The 19604-nt window shown below is 33.4% G+C and overlaps 5 protein-coding genes across 6 annotated transcripts; 4 read left to right on the top strand and 1 right to left on the bottom strand.

Annotated features, from left to right (window-relative positions):
• Nucleotides 1–1153: 1153 nt before the first annotated feature.
• On the top strand, nt 1154–1739 carry Bm1305 (Uncharacterized protein; the record flags this gene model as incomplete). The annotated part of the gene is made up of 3 exons (XM_043079126.1): nt 1154–1244; nt 1405–1424; nt 1692–1739. The coding sequence occupies 3 exons, from the start codon at nt 1154–1156 to the stop codon at nt 1737–1739; spliced, it is 159 nt and encodes a 52-aa protein (XP_042935060.1).
• Nucleotides 1740–1927: 188 nt separating this feature from the next.
• Nucleotides 1928–3923, bottom strand: Bm9803 (protein T08H10.4, putative; the record flags this gene model as incomplete). Its single annotated transcript, XM_001900765.2, has 5 exons — nt 1928–2071; nt 2423–2590; nt 2771–2836; nt 3344–3406; nt 3792–3923. 5 exons carry the CDS (start codon nt 3921–3923, stop codon nt 1928–1930), a joined length of 573 nt encoding a protein of 190 aa, XP_001900800.2.
• A 2705-nt stretch (nt 3924–6628) lies between these two features.
• Nucleotides 6629–10037, top strand: Bm9802 (26S proteasome subunit P45 family protein; the record flags this gene model as incomplete). Its single annotated transcript, XM_043079127.1, has 7 exons — nt 6629–6793; nt 7211–7338; nt 7875–7955; nt 8135–8522; nt 9136–9269; nt 9404–9472; nt 9944–10037. The coding sequence occupies 7 exons, from the start codon at nt 6629–6631 to the stop codon at nt 10035–10037; spliced, it is 1059 nt and encodes a 352-aa protein (XP_042935061.1).
• A 1240-nt stretch (nt 10038–11277) lies between these two features.
• On the top strand, nt 11278–13984 carry Bma-rpt-3 (26S proteasome subunit P45 family protein; the record flags this gene model as incomplete). 2 transcript variants are annotated; one of them, XM_043079128.1, is made up of 9 exons in its annotated part: nt 11278–11298; nt 11496–11678; nt 11830–11917; nt 11998–12158; nt 12347–12442; nt 12873–13020; nt 13115–13305; nt 13553–13777; nt 13871–13984. In XM_043079128.1, the coding sequence occupies 9 exons, from the start codon at nt 11278–11280 to the stop codon at nt 13982–13984; spliced, it is 1227 nt and encodes a 408-aa protein (XP_042935062.1). The 2 variants fall into 2 exon arrangements, with proteins under 2 accessions (XP_042935062.1, XP_001900798.2); XM_001900763.2 differs by lacking the exon at nt 11278–11298 and having other exon boundaries at nt 11499–11678.
• Nucleotides 13985–15128: 1144 nt separating this feature from the next.
• Bm9801 (26S proteasome subunit P45 family protein) lies at nt 15129–18946 on the top strand (the record flags this gene model as incomplete). The annotated part of the gene is made up of 6 exons (XM_043079129.1): nt 15129–15200; nt 16677–16792; nt 16957–17074; nt 17748–17979; nt 18280–18541; nt 18871–18946. 6 exons carry the CDS (start codon nt 15129–15131, stop codon nt 18944–18946), a joined length of 876 nt encoding a protein of 291 aa, XP_042935063.1.
• Nucleotides 18947–19604: the final 658 nt, after the last annotated feature.

Consider the following 19604-nt stretch of genomic DNA (forward strand, 5'->3'; position numbering starts at 1 on the left):
TTATTAATTTCTCTGGAAAAAATTAAAATGTGAAGTGAACATTAAGCAATTGTGATCTGACATAAGTATCTTTTTTGGCGCCACCTTTTTCTTTTTCCTTTTATATTAGCAGTTGTTAGTTTCATTTTTTTTCCTCCCATTTGTGGGCATTCAGGCATGATTTTCGTATTTTTGTAGGATTATACGTACTTGTATTACCATTGTTTTGTTAGTATAATGCCACCTTCGTTCAGTAAGTTCTGTTTCTCCTAATGAAAGTAATGTAAAGACGATATAACTTGCAAATTTTATTATCACGAAAGTCCAAAAGCCTCGTGCAACATATATGCAATTGTGGTTTTGAATGAGGGTTTTTTTCATATTCATTTTTTAATATGCTTTGGGACCTAGATTCGAATTTTTAATTTGAATTTAATTTTGGTCCTGAAGATTTTCTAATCCTCGCCATTACCTATTTGGATTTTATACAATAAAAAATACGGCATTTAGTTATTAGGTACCTGAAAATATTTTGGGACGGCGTATAGTTAATGTTGTTAATTAATAAGTGGAATATAAATGAGATTGAAAATGAAAGCGATCTCTCCGCTCGAATAGGAATTGTTTTTAAAAAAGCAAAAATTGATTTGGCCATTGCAAAGTTTTTCTGTTAATTAGAAATGGAAGTTGGACAGAACGATAAATGTGAGGGGCATGTAGGACCAGGCTGGACTGGACACTTACGAAGAAGCAAATCGTAGGACCAGGCTGGACACTTATGAAAGAAGCAAATCGTGGGACTTGAAAGACTGGAATTTATTGTTGTCTGGTACTGTTATTACTTTTAGGTCTCGGTGTTTTAAAAAGTATAGGGTTTCCAAGTCTAGGTTCATTTCATTTAGGCTACATAGTTTTAAAGATTGAGGTAGATTATATGTGTGCTGGGATTTACGTGACTTCTATTTATAACAAATCTCAAAAGTGTTGAATAAAAGTAATTTAACAAGGTGATCGTTTACCTCTATCGTACTACTAGTATAGCTGTACCATTATTCTCTGTCCAAGTTCAGGTCATCTGGACTCGTCGTTAATTGGTGTTTCCGAAGTAGTGTCGTTCTGCACTATCGTCGATGGTGCAACTATTGCGTATCCTCATTCATCCTTCGCATCCTGAATGACATCAATACTAAATTCTGTAACTGTTCTCACTTATTTGAAGTCTTCTGTAATGATGACATTTACTGATGCCAACAATGTTCGTAATGGTATACGACAGTGTCATTGAGTTCAGATCAAGAAATACTAGCATATTACCAACGGATCTAAGCATCACTGTTTTTATTTTATTCTTCTCCAAATATGAAGGAAGCTATTAATAAATGAATGCTTTTGCAGCAGTATGGTGCAACAAGTATTAACGATCAGTTTTTGAAGTAAGAACAAAAGTAAGAACTATGAGACATTTTTCTTTCATATTTGCTTAACAAAGGAGACGAATGTTATTGTCATCATGGGCAAATAAGATAAGTATTCTGGGACAGGAAAAATCGAAGGCTTTCGAGTGATTTCAATTTCGCACTTTTATCACATTCTTATCAGATACAAAATGTTATAGTGATTAAGAAAATCTTTATGATTATGTTTCTTACTAAAAGTAGTAATTTAAATGACAGCAGTGACTTTACAATTCTAACAAGATGATTCTCTTCCAGGAGTTTTGGAAAATGCGGAACATTTGCACTCGGAAATTTACTCATTGATCAGTGTTGTAAAAGAAAACTCTTATACTTTATCACATTCATTATATACTTTATTCCAATTAACTGCACACATAAACATACGATTAACTAATATCTGCATTCCTTTTTAGTTTATAATTTACTATATTATTTCTAATTTTTCAGATTCTTTTGCTTCTCATTTTGCTTTTCATTATCAATCTAAGTTTTCAATTTCTTGCTTTCACAGCTCGATGTGATGAGCTTTTCACTCTTCTTATTTTTTTCGACGCATGTGATTTATCCTCTGGATCAGTCTCTTCATCTTTCAAGCTCTTAATTGGTTCAAGTGTATCATCTTCATCGGATCGTGACTGCAAAAATCAGTGTTGATAGTATTCGATTTGAAATAAATTTTTTTACTGGAAAAGAATTCAACTGAGTTTGCAATTTAATTTAAAATTCAACCATTCTAGTTCAATTCACGAACTTTCCCTCAAAATGAGCCTTTCCAGAAACTGCTAACTGCTCTAATAATGCTAATATCGTTTTTTCTGAATTTCAGAAATGCTTCGTCAGTGGATTTTCTGCTCGAACAATTGGTGACTGTCTCATTCTAAATTGTCACACAGTGACAATGTGATTGAAGTAATCAGCTGTTAAGTATTCTTGCTAACTCGAGATATCATAACATTGTATAAATATGTTTTAAGATGACAACCTACCTGGTAGAATCCTTCTCTGATTTTCTCCTCTTTATCTTTTTCAAGCTCCTCTTCCCGTTTTTTTTTTATTGATGGTGTGGGTTCCATAACAGGAGGATAAAATGCTTCTTTATCATCTGGATCGGCAAGTTGTGCGGAACCATCAACATGAGAGCCAATGCCATGTAACTAGGTAATTAAAACTTTTGTAAAGTTTGAAAAACGTAAGAAGTATTGTTTTATTTAACCCTTAAATACAAGAAAATTAGCTCGAAAATGCCGGGAAGTATAGTTACAGCTTCAAAAACCACTCAAATAATTGCAATTAAACTAAAAAAAATAGAATACTATTTAATCCAAACATCCAACCTGAATTAAGGGTGCATTATTATGTGCTTTCTTTCTTTTCATATCGTCATGCATTTTCTTTAAATTCTATAAATTAATATAGTGCAAATGATCACAATGATTAATTAAGAAATTAATTAGGTGAAGTCAAACTATGTCAAAAGTAAAACAGAGCAACTTCAAGATATGACTGAAATGAAATTCCATGAATGTTCTCCAAATTATGGTTGTTGTTAATCCCTTCTAATAACGATGAGAGAAGTTAGATTTCTCTTGGAAGAAATCAGAAACGTTTAAATATATGAAAATTCGATTTGAAACTTTTTCTTGTCTTTTCAATTTTGTTATTATCATTTTTTCTTTTGTACGAAAGAATTAGATGAAAATAGGTTGAAGAAAATAAGCAAAACAACATCTGAGTACATATGAATTACCTAGTAAAGAACATGAAAGGAGGTATAGTGAACACTTCTGATTGTAAAAGCACAAAAGAGACACTGATAGAGAGACAAATCTTATGGTCACGGAACAGAGAGAATGTTTTAAATATGAGAAGTTGAAGTGTTCTAAGAAATAGCACAGGAAATAGCATACCTCATTTGAAGCTAATAAATTCTCTTTCCCTTTTAGTTCATTTTTGGGCGTATCTTTTTTAACCTAAAGGAAATGACCAATTAATAATTAAACAAGAATTGATGTGACAGCAATTAAATGCATATGGTTATGTGCCACGCATTAATTAGCAGAAATAAAGAGAGTCATAACAATGCAATAAAAGTCATACAATAAAATCTTTAAGTTAATTAATGTCATCTCATTTTAGGGACAAATGCGAAACAAAATGTGAGAGAGGAATGACAAATTTGGATTATTTTGCTAAAAAAAGGTGTGTGTCCATTATCTGCAAAAAATACAAAATCAAAAATGAGGGATGCAAATGTTAAACATTCAAAATTATCACATCAAATACTTTCTTAGGTGACAAATTACTTTTAGAAGCTAGAAAAAAGGATACAAAAAGCAATAAATATGAAAAACAAACTTCTTCCTTTGTTTCACTAGATATAAGTGTTTTTTGTGCAAAATTGAAATCTTTCTGTTTTTTCGAACTTTTCTTCTTCCCCGAGCATAGAACTATTGACATAATCATTATCATGGCTATAGCAGCTGTCATTCGTGTCAACTGCAAAATCCTTTATCCAACAAATTAGATATTGAAATTCCTTTGAAAAAAAAGATTCCTCCATCACATTTTACAAAAAAATGATTTAAAATTTAGAATTATAATAAAATGCTTTCAGAAAGATAAAAAGCACTAATTTTTATGATCGTAGTTTTATCAACATTAGCATATTATCGGGTCAGTCGAGAAGCATTCTTTTCTAATTTAAAAGGTTACCATTTTATCTGGGTCTTTTCTAGTTTACAGTTCACGAAGACTCAACATGATTTAATAGTTCGCTAAAAAATGTTCCATCTAGCTATTGCTGCATGGGTCAGCAATCGAATCAATTATTTACAACTTGGCAAATGTAAAAATTACTACGACGAATCAATCAATAGCACAAATACTGATTGTTTCATTCGATATAATTTCAGATGACAATGTCGGCCACCTTTTGAAGCGAATGTACATTGTCAGTTGTCAAAATTTTTCAAAAGATAGCAACGAGATGAATTTCTTATGCAGTAATTTCGAGCAAATAAAAAAAAGTGTACCGCAATTACAATAGGTTGCATATTTACAGGGATATTATGTAAAAGATAAGCCGATGATAACCGGATTAAATCGAATTGCCTTCCAAACATTTCAGTAATTTCCGTGGGAAATTATCCTGCACTGTGACTTCAGAATTGTACTGCAGATAATTCCTAATTCTTATACAACATTTAATTTCACAACTAACTTTGGAATCTTTTTATTAACTTTAATATTACTTTTCTACTAAAATGAAAATATCATGAATATTTAACAATTGAATGGATCAGAGTGATCAAAACAAATCAGAAGGTCAGGAAACATCTTTCAAAAGAGTAATTCATAAGCTTCTACTTTATAAATTGCTTTGACTCCCAAACCATTCCGCAGTGATCATGATCATATAAAACTATTTTAACTAAATGACTCTTTTTCTTATTAATTCTATTTTTCTAATTTCGTTTGGTACCAATTGTCTTTTTTTGATAAAAATTAGAAAATATAGAATATGCAAATTTTCAAAATTTCGAAACTTTTTATTTAATGTATTCATTTTTGACGGATCGCACTATTTAATATAATTGTTGTTTTTTTTTATTTTTAATCATAATATTTAGTAATGCAAAGGGTAGACTTTTCTTTAATTTTCTGATACGTTGTCTACTGGTACTTACTTAGTGCGTGATAACTTCATCCACTGTATGCTAACAGTAGTAAATAGGGGACATCGACCGTCACTTAAAATAATATAAATATGAAATGATGCCTTGAAAAATATCATGAAGTTTATATTATTGATAATTTCAATGAATTCTTGCTTGGAGTCCGAAGATATGAGATTTCCTAAGATGAAGAAATGGGGATATGAACATTAGAGGGATCGATAGAGTATTTTGAAGTGTTGAATGATGGAATCGAAAGTTGTTGCACTTAAGAGCTAGGTTTTAGCAAGAGGAGCTAACTTTGCAAAAGAACCGGTAAAGTACGACTTTTAGGGTCGGGGTCACTGACGGCGGCAAAAACAGTAGGGTGAAGAATAGAGAGAGAATGAAATGATAGCACAGAGGAGATCGATCCCACCGAACAGTCGGGAATCATATAGAGTAAATCATTCCGTGACATCGACACAGAGTAGAGTAGATATGACCTTTCCCATGAGCGACACGTGTAGTTAGAAGGAAATACGTCTAATAATATTACTGGTGACATCCTAGACTCCACATAAGTGCCCTCTAGAAGTCGGCCGTGAAATTAGGTTAAGTTATTAGCGCAGATTATCCAATATTTTCTGGATATTGGTGACATACCAGCCCGTGATTCGATACACTTCAAAGGATACGCCCGACCGGAGAATCAAACATTTTCTCTAGGATATACCTGGCGACGGGAAAAGGAAACGATGACAACTATTAGGAAACTAACCTTTTCAAGCAATACTAAATAATTATTCATCCTTCTGCGGTTTATTTGCCTAAATATTACAATCAATACAGTTAGACTTAGATATGATAGGGTAAGATGGATAAGAGACCGTGAGAAAATTAGACTGCAACATTGTTGAGGTGCCATGTTATTCCCCGATATACCTCAATATTTGCAACAAGGAATGGTGTTGAGACTATGGCCGGGATGTCTGGTGATATTTCCCGGTGGATAAGAGTTTAGGAGCTATTCTCAGAAGAGAATCACGCGAATTATAGTTGTTCGCAAGGTCGTTACCGCGATGTGTTGTCCTTAGGATATTCCTGATTTCTGTAGATGTTATTTACAGTCAAGTTACTTATTTATTTTCCAGATTTGTCGCTCTTTTCATTCTAAATCCCATATTCCAATCTTTTCGCTGAAAAAAGCAATTGAATTCTCCAAAACCTTTGAAAAATATTATTATCATAAAGGTCAACCCAAATACATCGTTGAGGAATACTAAAACGGGGCACTACTATACAATTCAAGAACTAAAGTTACGTTAGCCAGACGGAAGGGTAGAAACAGTGTTATGAATAGTAGTACAAGCTTTTCTTGAACGATCAACATGATTGATACTGTTTCAGAGAAGTAGAAAATCAGCAAAATGTTGGCATTTTGGTATAATCCTTTCGATCTTATACATTCTGTTACTTTTCATTTTTTCTCGCATCAATGAAGTTTTATACTTTCAGACTTGGTTTACTGGTCACAATATGGATGTTCCAAATGAAGAAAAGCGTATTGAGGAAGGTGAAGAAGATGATAATTTGGAGGGAGACAATGATGAGAATCAAGAAAGTAATTTTGATGGTTGGCAAAGTGGACCAGAAGAAACACCTGAGGATGAAAGGAACACAGAAAATGAAGAATACAAACCGGTCCATATTTTATTTGAAGTCTTAGCTATAGTAAACTAGCAATTACATTGTTTAGATTTTTAAACTAACTAATTCATTTCACTGCACTTCGATTTTCTTAATATTAGGATTTATCAAAACTGTTAGATTATTCGATGCAGTATTTCTTGCAGGTTGATTGAAATAATAAATCTCTCAGAATTAATCTATTCATTTAATCTTCATTGGCCAACACGTGACATGGTTGCTTTAGATATTTATGCTTAATTTATCTGATAATACTATTGTCACAGTCTCCATTGTCATTATCACAGTCTCAATTGCAGTATCACTTTCACAAATATATCAGAAATTTCAACCGAATCGAATATTGATCAGTAAAAATAGAAAAAAGGAAAACATGTTTTTAAAGTATTTACTATTTTAATTCTCATCCAGGTTAACAATGGCTACGATTCACCGCTTTCGCCATTAATTATCAGAGAGAAGATTGAGAGTGTGTTGCATTTTTCTTCATTACCTCTGGTAGAAGATGGTACTCTAGAATGCCTGCTCTATCAGTCATGGTTTGGCTTGTCAAGAAATAAAATTTTTAATTTAATTATTGGATAAATAAGATTTTTTTAAGTTGTTTTATTTTAATATTTTAATTCAATCATTATTTCAATTTTGAATTATTAATTCATTTAGTTCACTTTAGTTTAATCCATCTTACTCCACTAATTCAATTAATTAGTTTACTTTGACTTATTCTACTGCACTCATGTTTTCATCAATCACACTTGTTTTCTTAAACTTGCAAGAGATATCTTTTTGGTAAAGTATTTTAATTTTTTTAAAGAAGTTTTCTTGACATTAATTAAAGTTCTTTTAGACTTTTATTACTATTTGATCATTCTACCGTCTAATGACATTAGCAAAATTATGCTTTGTCGAGGAGTTCATTATATGAAACATCAGACTCTTTCTATAATCTAAATGCTAATGATACATCAGATGTGAAAATTATCATAAAATTAGCATTAATTACTTATTGGACATTTTCAGAATTCCAATTATCTTCTACGGTTTATGAGGCTAGACAAGAATTCTTTTGTTTCAGGCGCACTAATTATGATAGCTCCATGAGCCCTTCGTTACCTGCGGATTTCTTTTCAGTAGAACATATTCAGCGAAGAGAAAGGTTAGCTTATTTGTCACAAATTGTTGGGTTATCACGTCTGTCGTGAGTCATAGATGTAATAGTAGTATAAGTCAAATAGATTCTATTCCCTTTTTCAAATTCCAGGGCAACCTTCAATGGCTTGAAATAGGGAATAACTCGACACTGCTTTTGTCTTATTATTTCAAAATGATTTTCAGGGAACTGTACAATCCAGGAACTCACATTTTGCAAAATTTGATAGACCTGGTAGAATCTGCAGTCCCATCGATTAAACCAAAATGGATGCCATTGGAGGGGGAAAATAAAATGCCAGACACTGACTCACTAGCATCAGTCGGTCAAATGGGGTTACAAGCCATGACACCACCGAATGATAATTTTGGAAATAATTTTAGTTCTCCACCATTCTCGCCTCCGCAATTTCCTAATTACTTATCAGTTGCTTCTGAACATTCCACCTCAAATCATTTGGCTCAGTTTAATCTGAATTCATCACTATCTGGCACACCACCCGTCACACCTACTTCACACTTACCGCCAGGCAATCTACCATCAGATTTACAAAACCTTAAACCATCCTCATCGGTAATGAAGTTCTGTGATTCATAAATTCTTGTTAATTTCTGTCAAATATAAATTCATGTCGTAGACGGAATGGACCATCGTTTAATAAAGAATGATGTAACGTTTGAGGTGCTGAAATAATGAAGCAAACTCACTGAGTAAATGACCCGTACCATGTATTCAACTGCTAAGCTAAGCTGAAGATTCAGCTACTAAAAAAAAAAAAGAAAAGAAAGTGGAATTTTATTGTCAACGAAAGTTGCTGGAATCAGTAAATACATAGACTGAAAAAGGTTCATTAAATTTATGGTGGCTTTCCAACTGTTAGCAGAATAAACTCATGCAATATTAATATTAAGCACACTCTGTTTCACTTTTTTTTTGATGAAAGCCACAATTGCATACTAGACATTCAAACCTGGATGTCTCAAATTTAAATATGGATTAGTCACAATTCAAAATCCAAACTTCATCTTTTTTGTTGTATTTGAATCGTTTTTTTAATTTGATTTGGTCTCGTGATTCAGATTTATTAAATAGTAAATGTAGGTAGCTCTTCAATGTATGCCTTTTCATTCCAAGAATTTCCAGCTAACCACCTCATTAGACTAACTTATCCCTTCGTTGTTTTCAGAGCGAATCATGTCGATATTGCATTGCCACTTATAAATTTCCTCAAGATCATGATAAAAAAGAATGCCCAAAATTAGCGTGGATGAAGCCATGCAGAGTATGCCACGCAAGCGGACGTCTAAATCACACTTTTATGTGAGTAATCATTTTCCTTTTTATAGATAAGTTCATAGATAAATCTTTTTCTCTTTAAAAATTATTTAACGTTTCATTATATTATAAGATGTTAAGTGAAATAATTGTTCGTAAGGAGGCTTCTGCTATTTCAGAGAGTCGCCTATACTACGAGTAATTCGCTCGGTACCCCTCGCTTGGTGGTTTTACAACATCATATTAGAGTAAGTCCCCCCTTTTTTCATCTAGCATAATTTGGTCACCTAATGGGTATGCGACATCTCCCTCAGCCACAGGAATGCTCCTGTAGATAACACAATGTCATCGCCATCGGTTTACTCAAGATCATCGATGAGTATCTTCATTAGTTTGGCGCTATTGGCTAAGTGGATGAGCCGCAGCAATAAATATATTTCACTATTATTTAAAAATAATTCTTTTTGTAAATATTCGACATTTTTGTCTTCCAATTTTATCTTCACTTCTAATTTTATTTATTGTATATTCTCAGAGATACTCTTATTAATTTGTCCGTTATCATTATCCTTGATTTTATCACAATCTTTAAATAGCTTCCCTTCAAAAAACGTCATTTTAATGTAGCATTATCATCAAACATTATTTTCTTCTCTTAATTAGTCATTGGTTATAGACGTTTAAAATATGCAATATAGCATCATAATTGGTATTTTCAGGCATTGTCCGTTCAAGAAAAAAGTTGTTTTAAAATTGAAATGTGGTGAACGCAACAATAATGACAAAGAAAATAAAGATAATAAGAATGATTAAAAGAACTTACTGTTGCTGGCATTCATCTTCAAACCTTAAATCATAATAGATATGTTTGTTTTGTACATATCTTTAAGTTCATTTCATTGTTGTCGTATGTTTCTTCTTCTACTTACTGCATTCTATTTCGTCATGTATTGAAATAATTACTAAAATCAAGGATACACATTTCTTTGTCACTACTCATTGCTTCATCTGTTGTCTGAGTCCGATTATAAAAATATGGAAATCCATTTGTAGGCCCTAAACAGAAGTCCAAGCTTGAAAGTAAAAAATATTTCTAACACCAAACTCAATACATATCTAATATGAATATTTTCTCTTTTGTTTTCTGTTTTCAAGTGTAATATGCATAGTAATAACTAGTTGCCTTATAAAACTATTTAAAAAAGCATGAATTTAAAAAGAAAAGAAGAACAAAGGGATTATTTTCAGTTCGCTTTTTTTTGAATTGTCACCAAAACCCTTTCTTTCTGGGTTGACAATGGAATGCTGATATACTGATGTAATGAATGATATCATTTATCATTGGATGATTGTTAAGAATTGATCACCTCATAATTCCGTTACATTAACTCATATATTCATGTTAGTTTTTTTAAAATTATATTTATTTCCTTCATATTATCAATCTTGCAAATATCCTCTTATCAACTGATTCGCATTATCAATAACTGTAATGCAGTGACATGCAACCGTTCACTCTTCTGATTCTCATGTTTATATTTCAGTAATAAATGCGCTTAATGAGTAATTATTAGTAAACTTCATTTTAGTAATTACTTCAAACACTACAGCAGCAATTGATATGTCCAATTGCAGCGTTTGAGGTAAATATTGTCATAGCAATTTACTCAACAAAGTTGAGATATTCAACCAAAAGATGCACTCAAGTTGGAATTCTCGAATATGTGCTGGAATCTCGTCGTAAGCTTAGGCTAATACAACGCCCGTTCTCTCCTGCAATTGTGCTTCCAGTCTTCCATCAATTGATTTCACTGTGATTTAAGGTCTCGGAGTGATTCCTTGTGTACGGTGTATTATATGGTGTTGAGATAGAATGGTTGTTGCAGGGAAACATGTTGGATGGTTTGTTCGGTTCGGGAGGTGAGAGGTTCACGGCTGGTGATACCTGAGGTGCAAGCGTACCCACGATTTGACTTAGTAACCATAGCTCGTAGTGTTATGAAAGTGTTTTTTACAGAGAAGAAAAGAGCCGTTCTAAAGACAAGAAGAAACAATGGTAGACGTTGATGTACAGGTGTATTTTATTCCAATTGATTGTTTTTTGATGTAGTGTATATTTTACTACAGAATTAATATTCGTTGTATGTGCAGTTATATTTATGAGTAATATATGTTTGTTTGTTCTTCAACAAAATCTTGCTTCTATTTGTAAATTGATCATGAAAATAGTCATGGTTATGAATTGATGTTATGCTGGCTATTGTATTCTAGGAAATGCCAAGCGTATGTGGTACAGCAGTAAGGGAGGGTGTCACAGTAGGATTGGATGAGCCAGATGATTACATGCGGTACAAGAAGCTTGAGAAACAACTCGAACACTTAGATGTTATGGAGGAATATGTGAAATTAGAAACACGAAATTTGGAGAAGGAATTATTGCATGCGCAAGAAGAGGTAATCAGTATAAAATTCATGAATTAAACAAGAGTTAAGTATGTTTTCATGAACCGAACAGTGATGGAAAAGATATGACGAAATTAAGAAAAAGTAAGAATTTATGCATTAAATATTGCTAATTCCAGTGAGGTGAAATTAGTATTTTCAGGTTAAACGAATACAGTCTGTTCCTTTAGTTATTGGCCAGTTCTTAGAAGCCGTTGATCAAGACCATGCAATTGTAGGATCAACTACTGGTAATAAGTTTTAATTGAAATGCTTGCTCAGGATGCCTTTTTCACTGAATTTTTGAACGGAGATTTTTACTTCTCTTTAGGATCAAATTATTTTGTTCGCGTGTTATCTATTCTGGATCGTGAACTGCTAAAACCCGGTTGTAGCGTTGCACTGCATAAATATAGCAATGCTCTTGTTGATGTGTTGCCACCGGAAGCAGATTCGACAATACAAATGCTGCGTGCCGATGAAAAACCTGACGTTTGTGGTTACGGAGTTATCACAAAATTAATAAAATTTATTAGCACTTCTGTTTACCGGTAGCCTGATCATTGTTAAGTAAATAAATAGAAATTTTGATGGCTACATCATAAATTATATCAAACGATGCAGTTATTGTCTTGTAACTTAGGACTGGTACGTAAGATATCTATTCTACTTATTTGCAGGTTTCATACGCCGATATTGGAGGTCTCGATATGCAGAAACAGGAGGTTCGGGAGGCGGTAGAACTTCCGCTTACTCATGGCGAACTTTATCAGCAGGTTCATCATTTTCATATTCTGAGTTTTTTCCACATAATTCCTTGCTCATTGAAAGTTTCATGAGAATTTATTTGTAGTGATGGTCAATGCTTTGCTAACGATTAACTATTCCTGCGCGTTATGTTTAAATGCTTTCTTTTTTATATGTCAGAAAGTGGATACCTATGTATTTACAAAACACCTGTGTATTTTGTCAGAGCTCTTATTCCATTTATTTAAATCCACAAATTATCACATGTTAATTTTTCATGTGTTTTTTGCTGGTAAATGTGGTCTGCCGTTGCGAGTAATCATGAACACAAAACCTAATAAAATGTTTTGATAAACTATCCTTCAAACTAATTCTTTAGTAAATGGTAGTGTGATAAAGTAATTACATTAGCTCATTTTTAATCTGCATTATCTCATTTTTTACAAAATTGTTTTTCAGATCGGTATTGATCCTCCACGAGGTGTACTTATGTATGGTCCACCAGGATGTGGTAAAACAATGCTTGCAAAAGCAGTAGCAGCACATACAACAGCTTCATTCATCCGTGTTGTAGGAAGTGAATTTGTTCAAAAATATCTTGGAGAAGGTGAAATCCTTGTTTTGGATTCATTTGCTTCAAAAGTTATTCGCATAAATACCAATATAATTTATGCTGATACTCAGCTACTTTATATTTCTAGGACCACGAATGGTACGTGACGTGTTTCGTCTAGCTAAAGAGAATAGTCCATCGATAATATTCATCGATGAAATTGATGCAATTGCAACGAAACGATTCGATGCACAAACCGGTGCTGATCGTGAAGTACAACGGATTTTGCTAGAATTGTTGAATCAAATGGATGGTTTTGATCAGAGCACAAATGTTAAGGTGAACTTTTAGTACTGTAGGGAAGTCTGCTCTATGTTTGCTTCCTCTTCTTAATGATGAGGGACATATTGACCCAATTTCTCCTCTTTTCTTTTGAAATTATAGAATGGTTATGAGCACACGAAAAGAGGTTTTTACCTCTTTTTTTCATATTCATATTCATTGTCATTGTCCATGACGCGATGTCAAAGCTTGATATCAAGCGAAATTTAACGTTAAGTAGATTCATACTTTCAAAATTATTCAGGTAATCATGGCAACAAATCGTCAAGACACTTTGGATCCGGCACTTCTACGTCCTGGTCGTTTAGATCGTAAGATTGAGTTTCCAATGCCGGACCGTCGGCAGAAACGTCTTATTTTCTCGACAATTACAGCAAAAATGAATCTTTCGGATGAGGTTGATATGGAAGATTTTGTTGCTAGACCAGATAAAGTTTCTGGTGCAGACATCAATGCCATATGTCAGGAGGTTATTAGATTTATATGAAACTTGAATAGGGTAATATCGAGTTGCCATTTTCGTAAATTTTTTTTTGAAACTTTTTAAAAATAATTGTTATAGGCTGGTATGCATGCAGTTCGTGAAAATCGTTACGTTGTACTAACAAAAGATTTTGACAAGGCGTACAAATCAGTGATAAAGAAAGATCAAAATGATTTTGAATTCTATAAATAATTGCTTCAGAGTGAACCGCAGTCAGACTCTCAGTTTCTTTGGGTCCATTTCCGGAAATATCGATGTGTACTAGCGTTTTAATATTATAGTATGTACAGCTTCTTTTTCTTTAATAAGAAATATAGTACGGAAGAAATTAAGCAGATTTAATCCGATTTAGAAGTTTTATTTTAGTTTAATTTCTTTTCCCTCTTTTTTCAATGGCAAAATCCGTTTTCAGTATTCATATTTCTGTTGTGCTGCTATCACTCAAAAAATTGTCTCCACTGTAAAATAATGCATTTACAATACATAAATGTAATTTTAATGAATAAATTTTCATTGAAGTGTTTCCGGAAATTCTGTCAATTCTCAGCGAAGCATTTGTGCACGCGTTGAAGAAATTTATCGATATATTTTTCTTAAATTGAAGTTTTCTCTCAAATTCGCTGTAAAAAGTAGTCCAGGGCCTCTTCATCAACATATAACACATTATTCGCCCATTTCAACTACGATGTTAAGGAAGATATGTCTGGTCAGTAGGGTCGTTTACCCACCTGTAATGGTTAAAATGGGAGGAACCTGTTTGTATTTTCTTGCACCTGCAAATTGGACTTCGCAAGTAAAAATGGTGTGAAGCGTAGGATGAGTTGAGCTGTAGGGTTTTTCTCTAATTTCTTTCTTTAAAATGATTTGAGTATGAATCTAATTTTATTGAGAATTAAGTGAACAGTTGTGCCGAAACATTCTAGTGAAGTCGATTAGTCGTTTGCATTTCAGTCTTTGATAGGGTTTTCCATATGCTTAGGAATTGTATTTGCAGTGACTAATTGAATCCCGGATGTTAGATTTTTGATCCTTTTATATTATAGACCGATTCAGTTGAAGTAGTTCTGCCTAAGTTGTCTATAGACAACATTCGCTTGCTTCCGATACAAAAGGTAGAGTAATGCAGAGGATTCTTCTCTTGTTCCATAGAAGCGAAGAGATACAGCATAATATAAAGCAAGGGATATCTTCCAGTTCGAAGCAACTTTAATCAAGCTCATTACTGGTAACATTGAGACGTTTTTCGGTGAAAACTGTGCAATTGTTCAAAATTAAATGATCTTTTTTCCAGTTTCAAGCTTGGGCGCGATTCAGTGTTTGTGTGATTGTTTGGGCGATGACAGATAGTCATAAGGGGGGTGCCAAGAACGAAAATGTAGCCGACAGCTGGGAAGAGGCTGGCGACGAGGTAAGTACGCCTTTGTGCATCGTCTAATATTTAATTTGTTTAAATCATAAGTTGGTTTTTATCAGTGTTTTTCACACTGAGTTCTTGGGACTAATTGGATCTATTTAAATATTTGTGCCTTCAACGTAGTAAACAATAAAACCAGTTTAAGCAGTCACAATGCACTTCTGATTTTTTAAAATTATTTGGTATTTCGGTGCGTAGAAATCAGATGCATAGACCAGTTGCCCTTAAAATGATTCATATGCATGAAACACTAATGTATAACGTATAGTCTACATTATGATAATTGAAAATTTAATATGCCGAATAACACTAACCTGAAAATATGAAGACTCATTAAACAACGAACATAAGATAATGTTAAGTGATTGGTAGTCGAGTTCAGTGAATATAAAATAAAGAGTCAGTATGAGCAAAATTCTCTTATTTATTAGATCAATGACTAATCTAGGCGCCTTTTTCGGCCTAATTCTGATGAGATAGGGTAATCCATCCATTTGTATTAGTCTGTATAATCAGCGAAGCAATGACTAGGAGATCGAAACATCTGCTGAAATTGCTTGAAAAGAGAGATGAGTTGATCACTGCTCAAATGGATTTTATTAATTTTTGCAACGATCGGGGTAACGATTTGGATTCCATCCATATTATGGTGAACGATTATAAGGATAGACTTAAGGAAGAAAATTTGTACTTACGCCAAAGAATGTGGGAAGAGGGTTGGAGTTTTTATGATTTTTATATCGTTGATCCATATGGTAATTATTATCCGTTTCACTGGGGATTGGATCGGGAACCGGAACCATCTGAATTTTATTATTTTAACACGGTAATTTTTATGTAGGTTTATTTCTATTTCCTTTTTTTTGTAATTCATAAAAATTATATTTATTTTTCAAGTACAACTTGTGGCAAAAATAGCGGTAATGGTTAGGTATTGTTTACATGTAGTCGTAATGTAATCATAAATAAAAATTACTCATTTCTGAAATCTCCTTTAATTCCACTGAGAAAATTCTAGAGACAGAGGTAATCCATCCACTTTTAATTTTACTAACTAGATTCAATAAGACAACCGTCTATATCTTACAACACGCTTAATTCAAATTTAAATCATTTACAGGAGAAGGGAAGATGGTTCAATAAACATGAAGGTGTAAATAAACAATTTCTAAGAGCGATAAGGAAAAGAGAGCATGAGATATTGAAAGCCAGGGCAACTGGAATGTCAACACTACAAGTATTTTGACTGGGGACTGTTTGCTGAATCAAACTTAAATTTAGGAGGGTGATCACCCTGGAGGCTTTCGCTAAACCTAGTTTTAATAGCTCTAATACACTTTAGCAGTATCACTTTTAGTATACTGAGAGCCTGCGTAGGATGAAAATTTTATCATTTATTGCAGATTAATCAGTTTTTTAAAATCTAGTCATTCTAGATTTATTTTAATTCAACTAAGAGTTTTTTTTAAGGCCACAGAAAAATTTTTCGATGAACGTAAGAAAGAAATTGAGGCAAAAAAGCAAAAAGAAGAAGAGATGTGGAGAGCAAGAGAAGCAGCACAGCAAATACAGGAACAGGGCTCGAAGTTAGCTTTTTAAGATTTAAAACCAAAAAATTTTAATGCAAATTAGTAGATTACCTCGTATTCCCTGTCTGCAATTTCCACCATTTGTTGTTTCTATTTTACTTTGATGACTAATCAAGTCATAGTAGATTATCTCGTACTTCCTGACGTTCATCTAGTTATAGTTTCGATAAACCAGCTTTTCAAATTCTGAAACGTCCACAAGGATGTGAGACGCAGTCGTCATCTTCGCAGCACGATATGTCAAAACTTGAGGAAAAAACAAAGACGATGACTCTTCAAGTAAAGATTTTATGTTTCTTTGAATTTTCTTTTCTAATTCGGGGGAGCTAGAAGCATACGCATGCTGACCGACATGGGGAAATTTTTGTTCACATTTGTTAAAGACTGATATAGTCGAAATAAGTCACGGATACTATGACGTTATTGTCGAACATCGTTTGGTAATCCCTGCTCGCTTTAAAAGTTCTAGTGTGTATATCTATGAGACAGAACAGTGAAAACTTTTTTATAAGTCCACTCAGTGGGTATATCAGTTTTATACTTGCTGCTTAAAAATGAGAATCCACATAACTTACGTTTGATTAAAATACTGCTGCAAAGGGTTATCTCTTTCAAAACAATATTGGCATGAACCTGAACAAAGGGAATCGGGGTAATGATTATGGGTCCTTATACGATGCGTAATTTGGTTCTTTATTTAAATTTTGATTTAGTGAATAAAGAAGTAATGCGACTTAAGAAAGACTGCTGACTAAATCTCTAAAAAATAAATCATTGTTCTTACCTTGCTTTATTATTCCGGACATGGTCATCATAAAAAAGGCTTGGGTTACTGTGATGGGAAAGAAGTAGAAATAAAAGTACTAATCTCATGGATGAAAAACCTGACTTGCTTCTATCTCTTTAAAGTTAAACCAACAAGATTATTAATGACGTTTTAATATGTTTTCAGGAAAGGGAAGCAGCATATCTGCAAGCACGAGAAAGAATATTTGGGGGTGTTTATAGGGTCGAGGAGGATCAAGATTTAGCTTTTGATCAGTTGGTCCGCAGTGCAGGTAGTTGCGTCCCAGCAGGTGTGCCACTGCCCCATCCATCATACCATGCACCGAATCCGCGACCTAGATTACCAGTTATGATGAGGACACCAAGACCTCCACTGTACCAACAGCCACTTCCATTAGGTAAACTGATTTCTGTTTTTGTGGTTGCTTTAACAATATCCATTAAATTGAGTAATTAGAATGATGCTGCATGAGTCTGTTTCGAAAACTTGTGTGGGATTTAGGGTTTACTACACAGATTATAAAGGATGCATCAAACATGAACGCGAATGTGATTGGTACCCTAGTAATCTATAATTTCCAATTATTTTATCAACTTTGTCTTTATCAACTTCGTTTTTTTCCCAAAAATAATTACTGCAGTAATGTAATGCGTATAATCATGTGAGTAATGTAATGCGAGTAAAATCACATTTCCAGGTATACCACCGTTTAGGATACCACCACCTCCACCAGGTGCCTATACACCATCATTACCTCCTATTTCGCAGCAAAGGTTTCCAGTAGCTGGAATGCAACATGCACCGAACACTCAACTACAACGTCTTCCGTATTTCGATTCTAGAATTCCGCCTCCTGCAGCACCACCGCCTCCATATATTGGACAGAATCTAGGACAGAATCTGATTGGTATGAATCCAGCATTCAGCGATCCTACAAGAAATAATCCTGTACCCTACGGGTAAGTTAATCTTTTCTTTTCAGAACATTGCCAAAAGAAAAAAATGAAAAATTCTAAAAGATGAGAAGGATCTGCAATGCGTTTAAAATTAATGAGGCTACGAAGAACATAAAGGACAACGGAGTTAATTCTGGTGTTGGTCAGTTGTGATTTTCCATACTTGTGTCACTATGGCACCAATAAAATATTTTTTTTTTTTGTGGAAAAAAGGGAGGAACTAGAAGCAAGTTAATTTTTATTTCTATTTTGCACGCATTTACTTCAGTTGTTAATGAACTGGGCTTAAATTTGGTTGGTCCTCATATGCATTTTCAATTATTTGATTTCAGACGCCCACCTACTCAGCTGTTATCACAGAATCAGTTTACACTTTCGTTCAGCGATCAATCAAATCGATTTTACTGATTTTTTCCTCGGAGTCGTATATTTGTTCAGTTATCCTTATATTCCAATTTTATTTGTTGAATCTTTAATCGATATTTTCTAGCCTTTAAAAAATCTTCATAACCATAAGGATAAGAAACAGTGTTACAGACTACTGTTGTTTAACTGTTCTTTAAATGCTATAAAATTTTATTCAAAGGTAATCCTTCGAACGCGTGGGTCTAGAAATATTGTTACTTATGGAAAAGAAATGTTCTTTACCAATTTCGGGATGGGGAACATTGAGTTCAGCCAAAAAAAAAAAAAGAAAACCTCATATCTCTACTTCAACTTTTCCGTCATTTGCATGATAGGATTGGGATACTTTGCAGAAATATAATTAATATAAATCGTTTGCCTTGTGTTTGTGTAGTCAGGGCATTATCATTGACGAGCCATAATTGTATTAAATTTTCCCTTTTCAAAAGAGATAGTATTTGCATTACTTCTATTCTTGTAATATATATATATATATATATATATATATGGCTGGAATAGATCTGACTTTACTACTGAGATCAATCAGATTGGTTCCTCTTTTTCCCTTAATTAATGGAACAAAGAAGCAAAGGTGCAAATACATAATGGTGGATGGTGAAAATATCATTGGTTTAATCATTTCCTGATCACATTTGTGTTT

This window comes from Brugia malayi (genome assembly GCF_000002995.4).
Source record: "Brugia malayi strain FR3 genome assembly, contig: Bm_v4_Chr2_contig_001, whole genome shotgun sequence".
Lineage (NCBI taxonomy): Eukaryota > Metazoa > Nematoda > Chromadorea > Rhabditida > Onchocercidae > Brugia > Brugia malayi.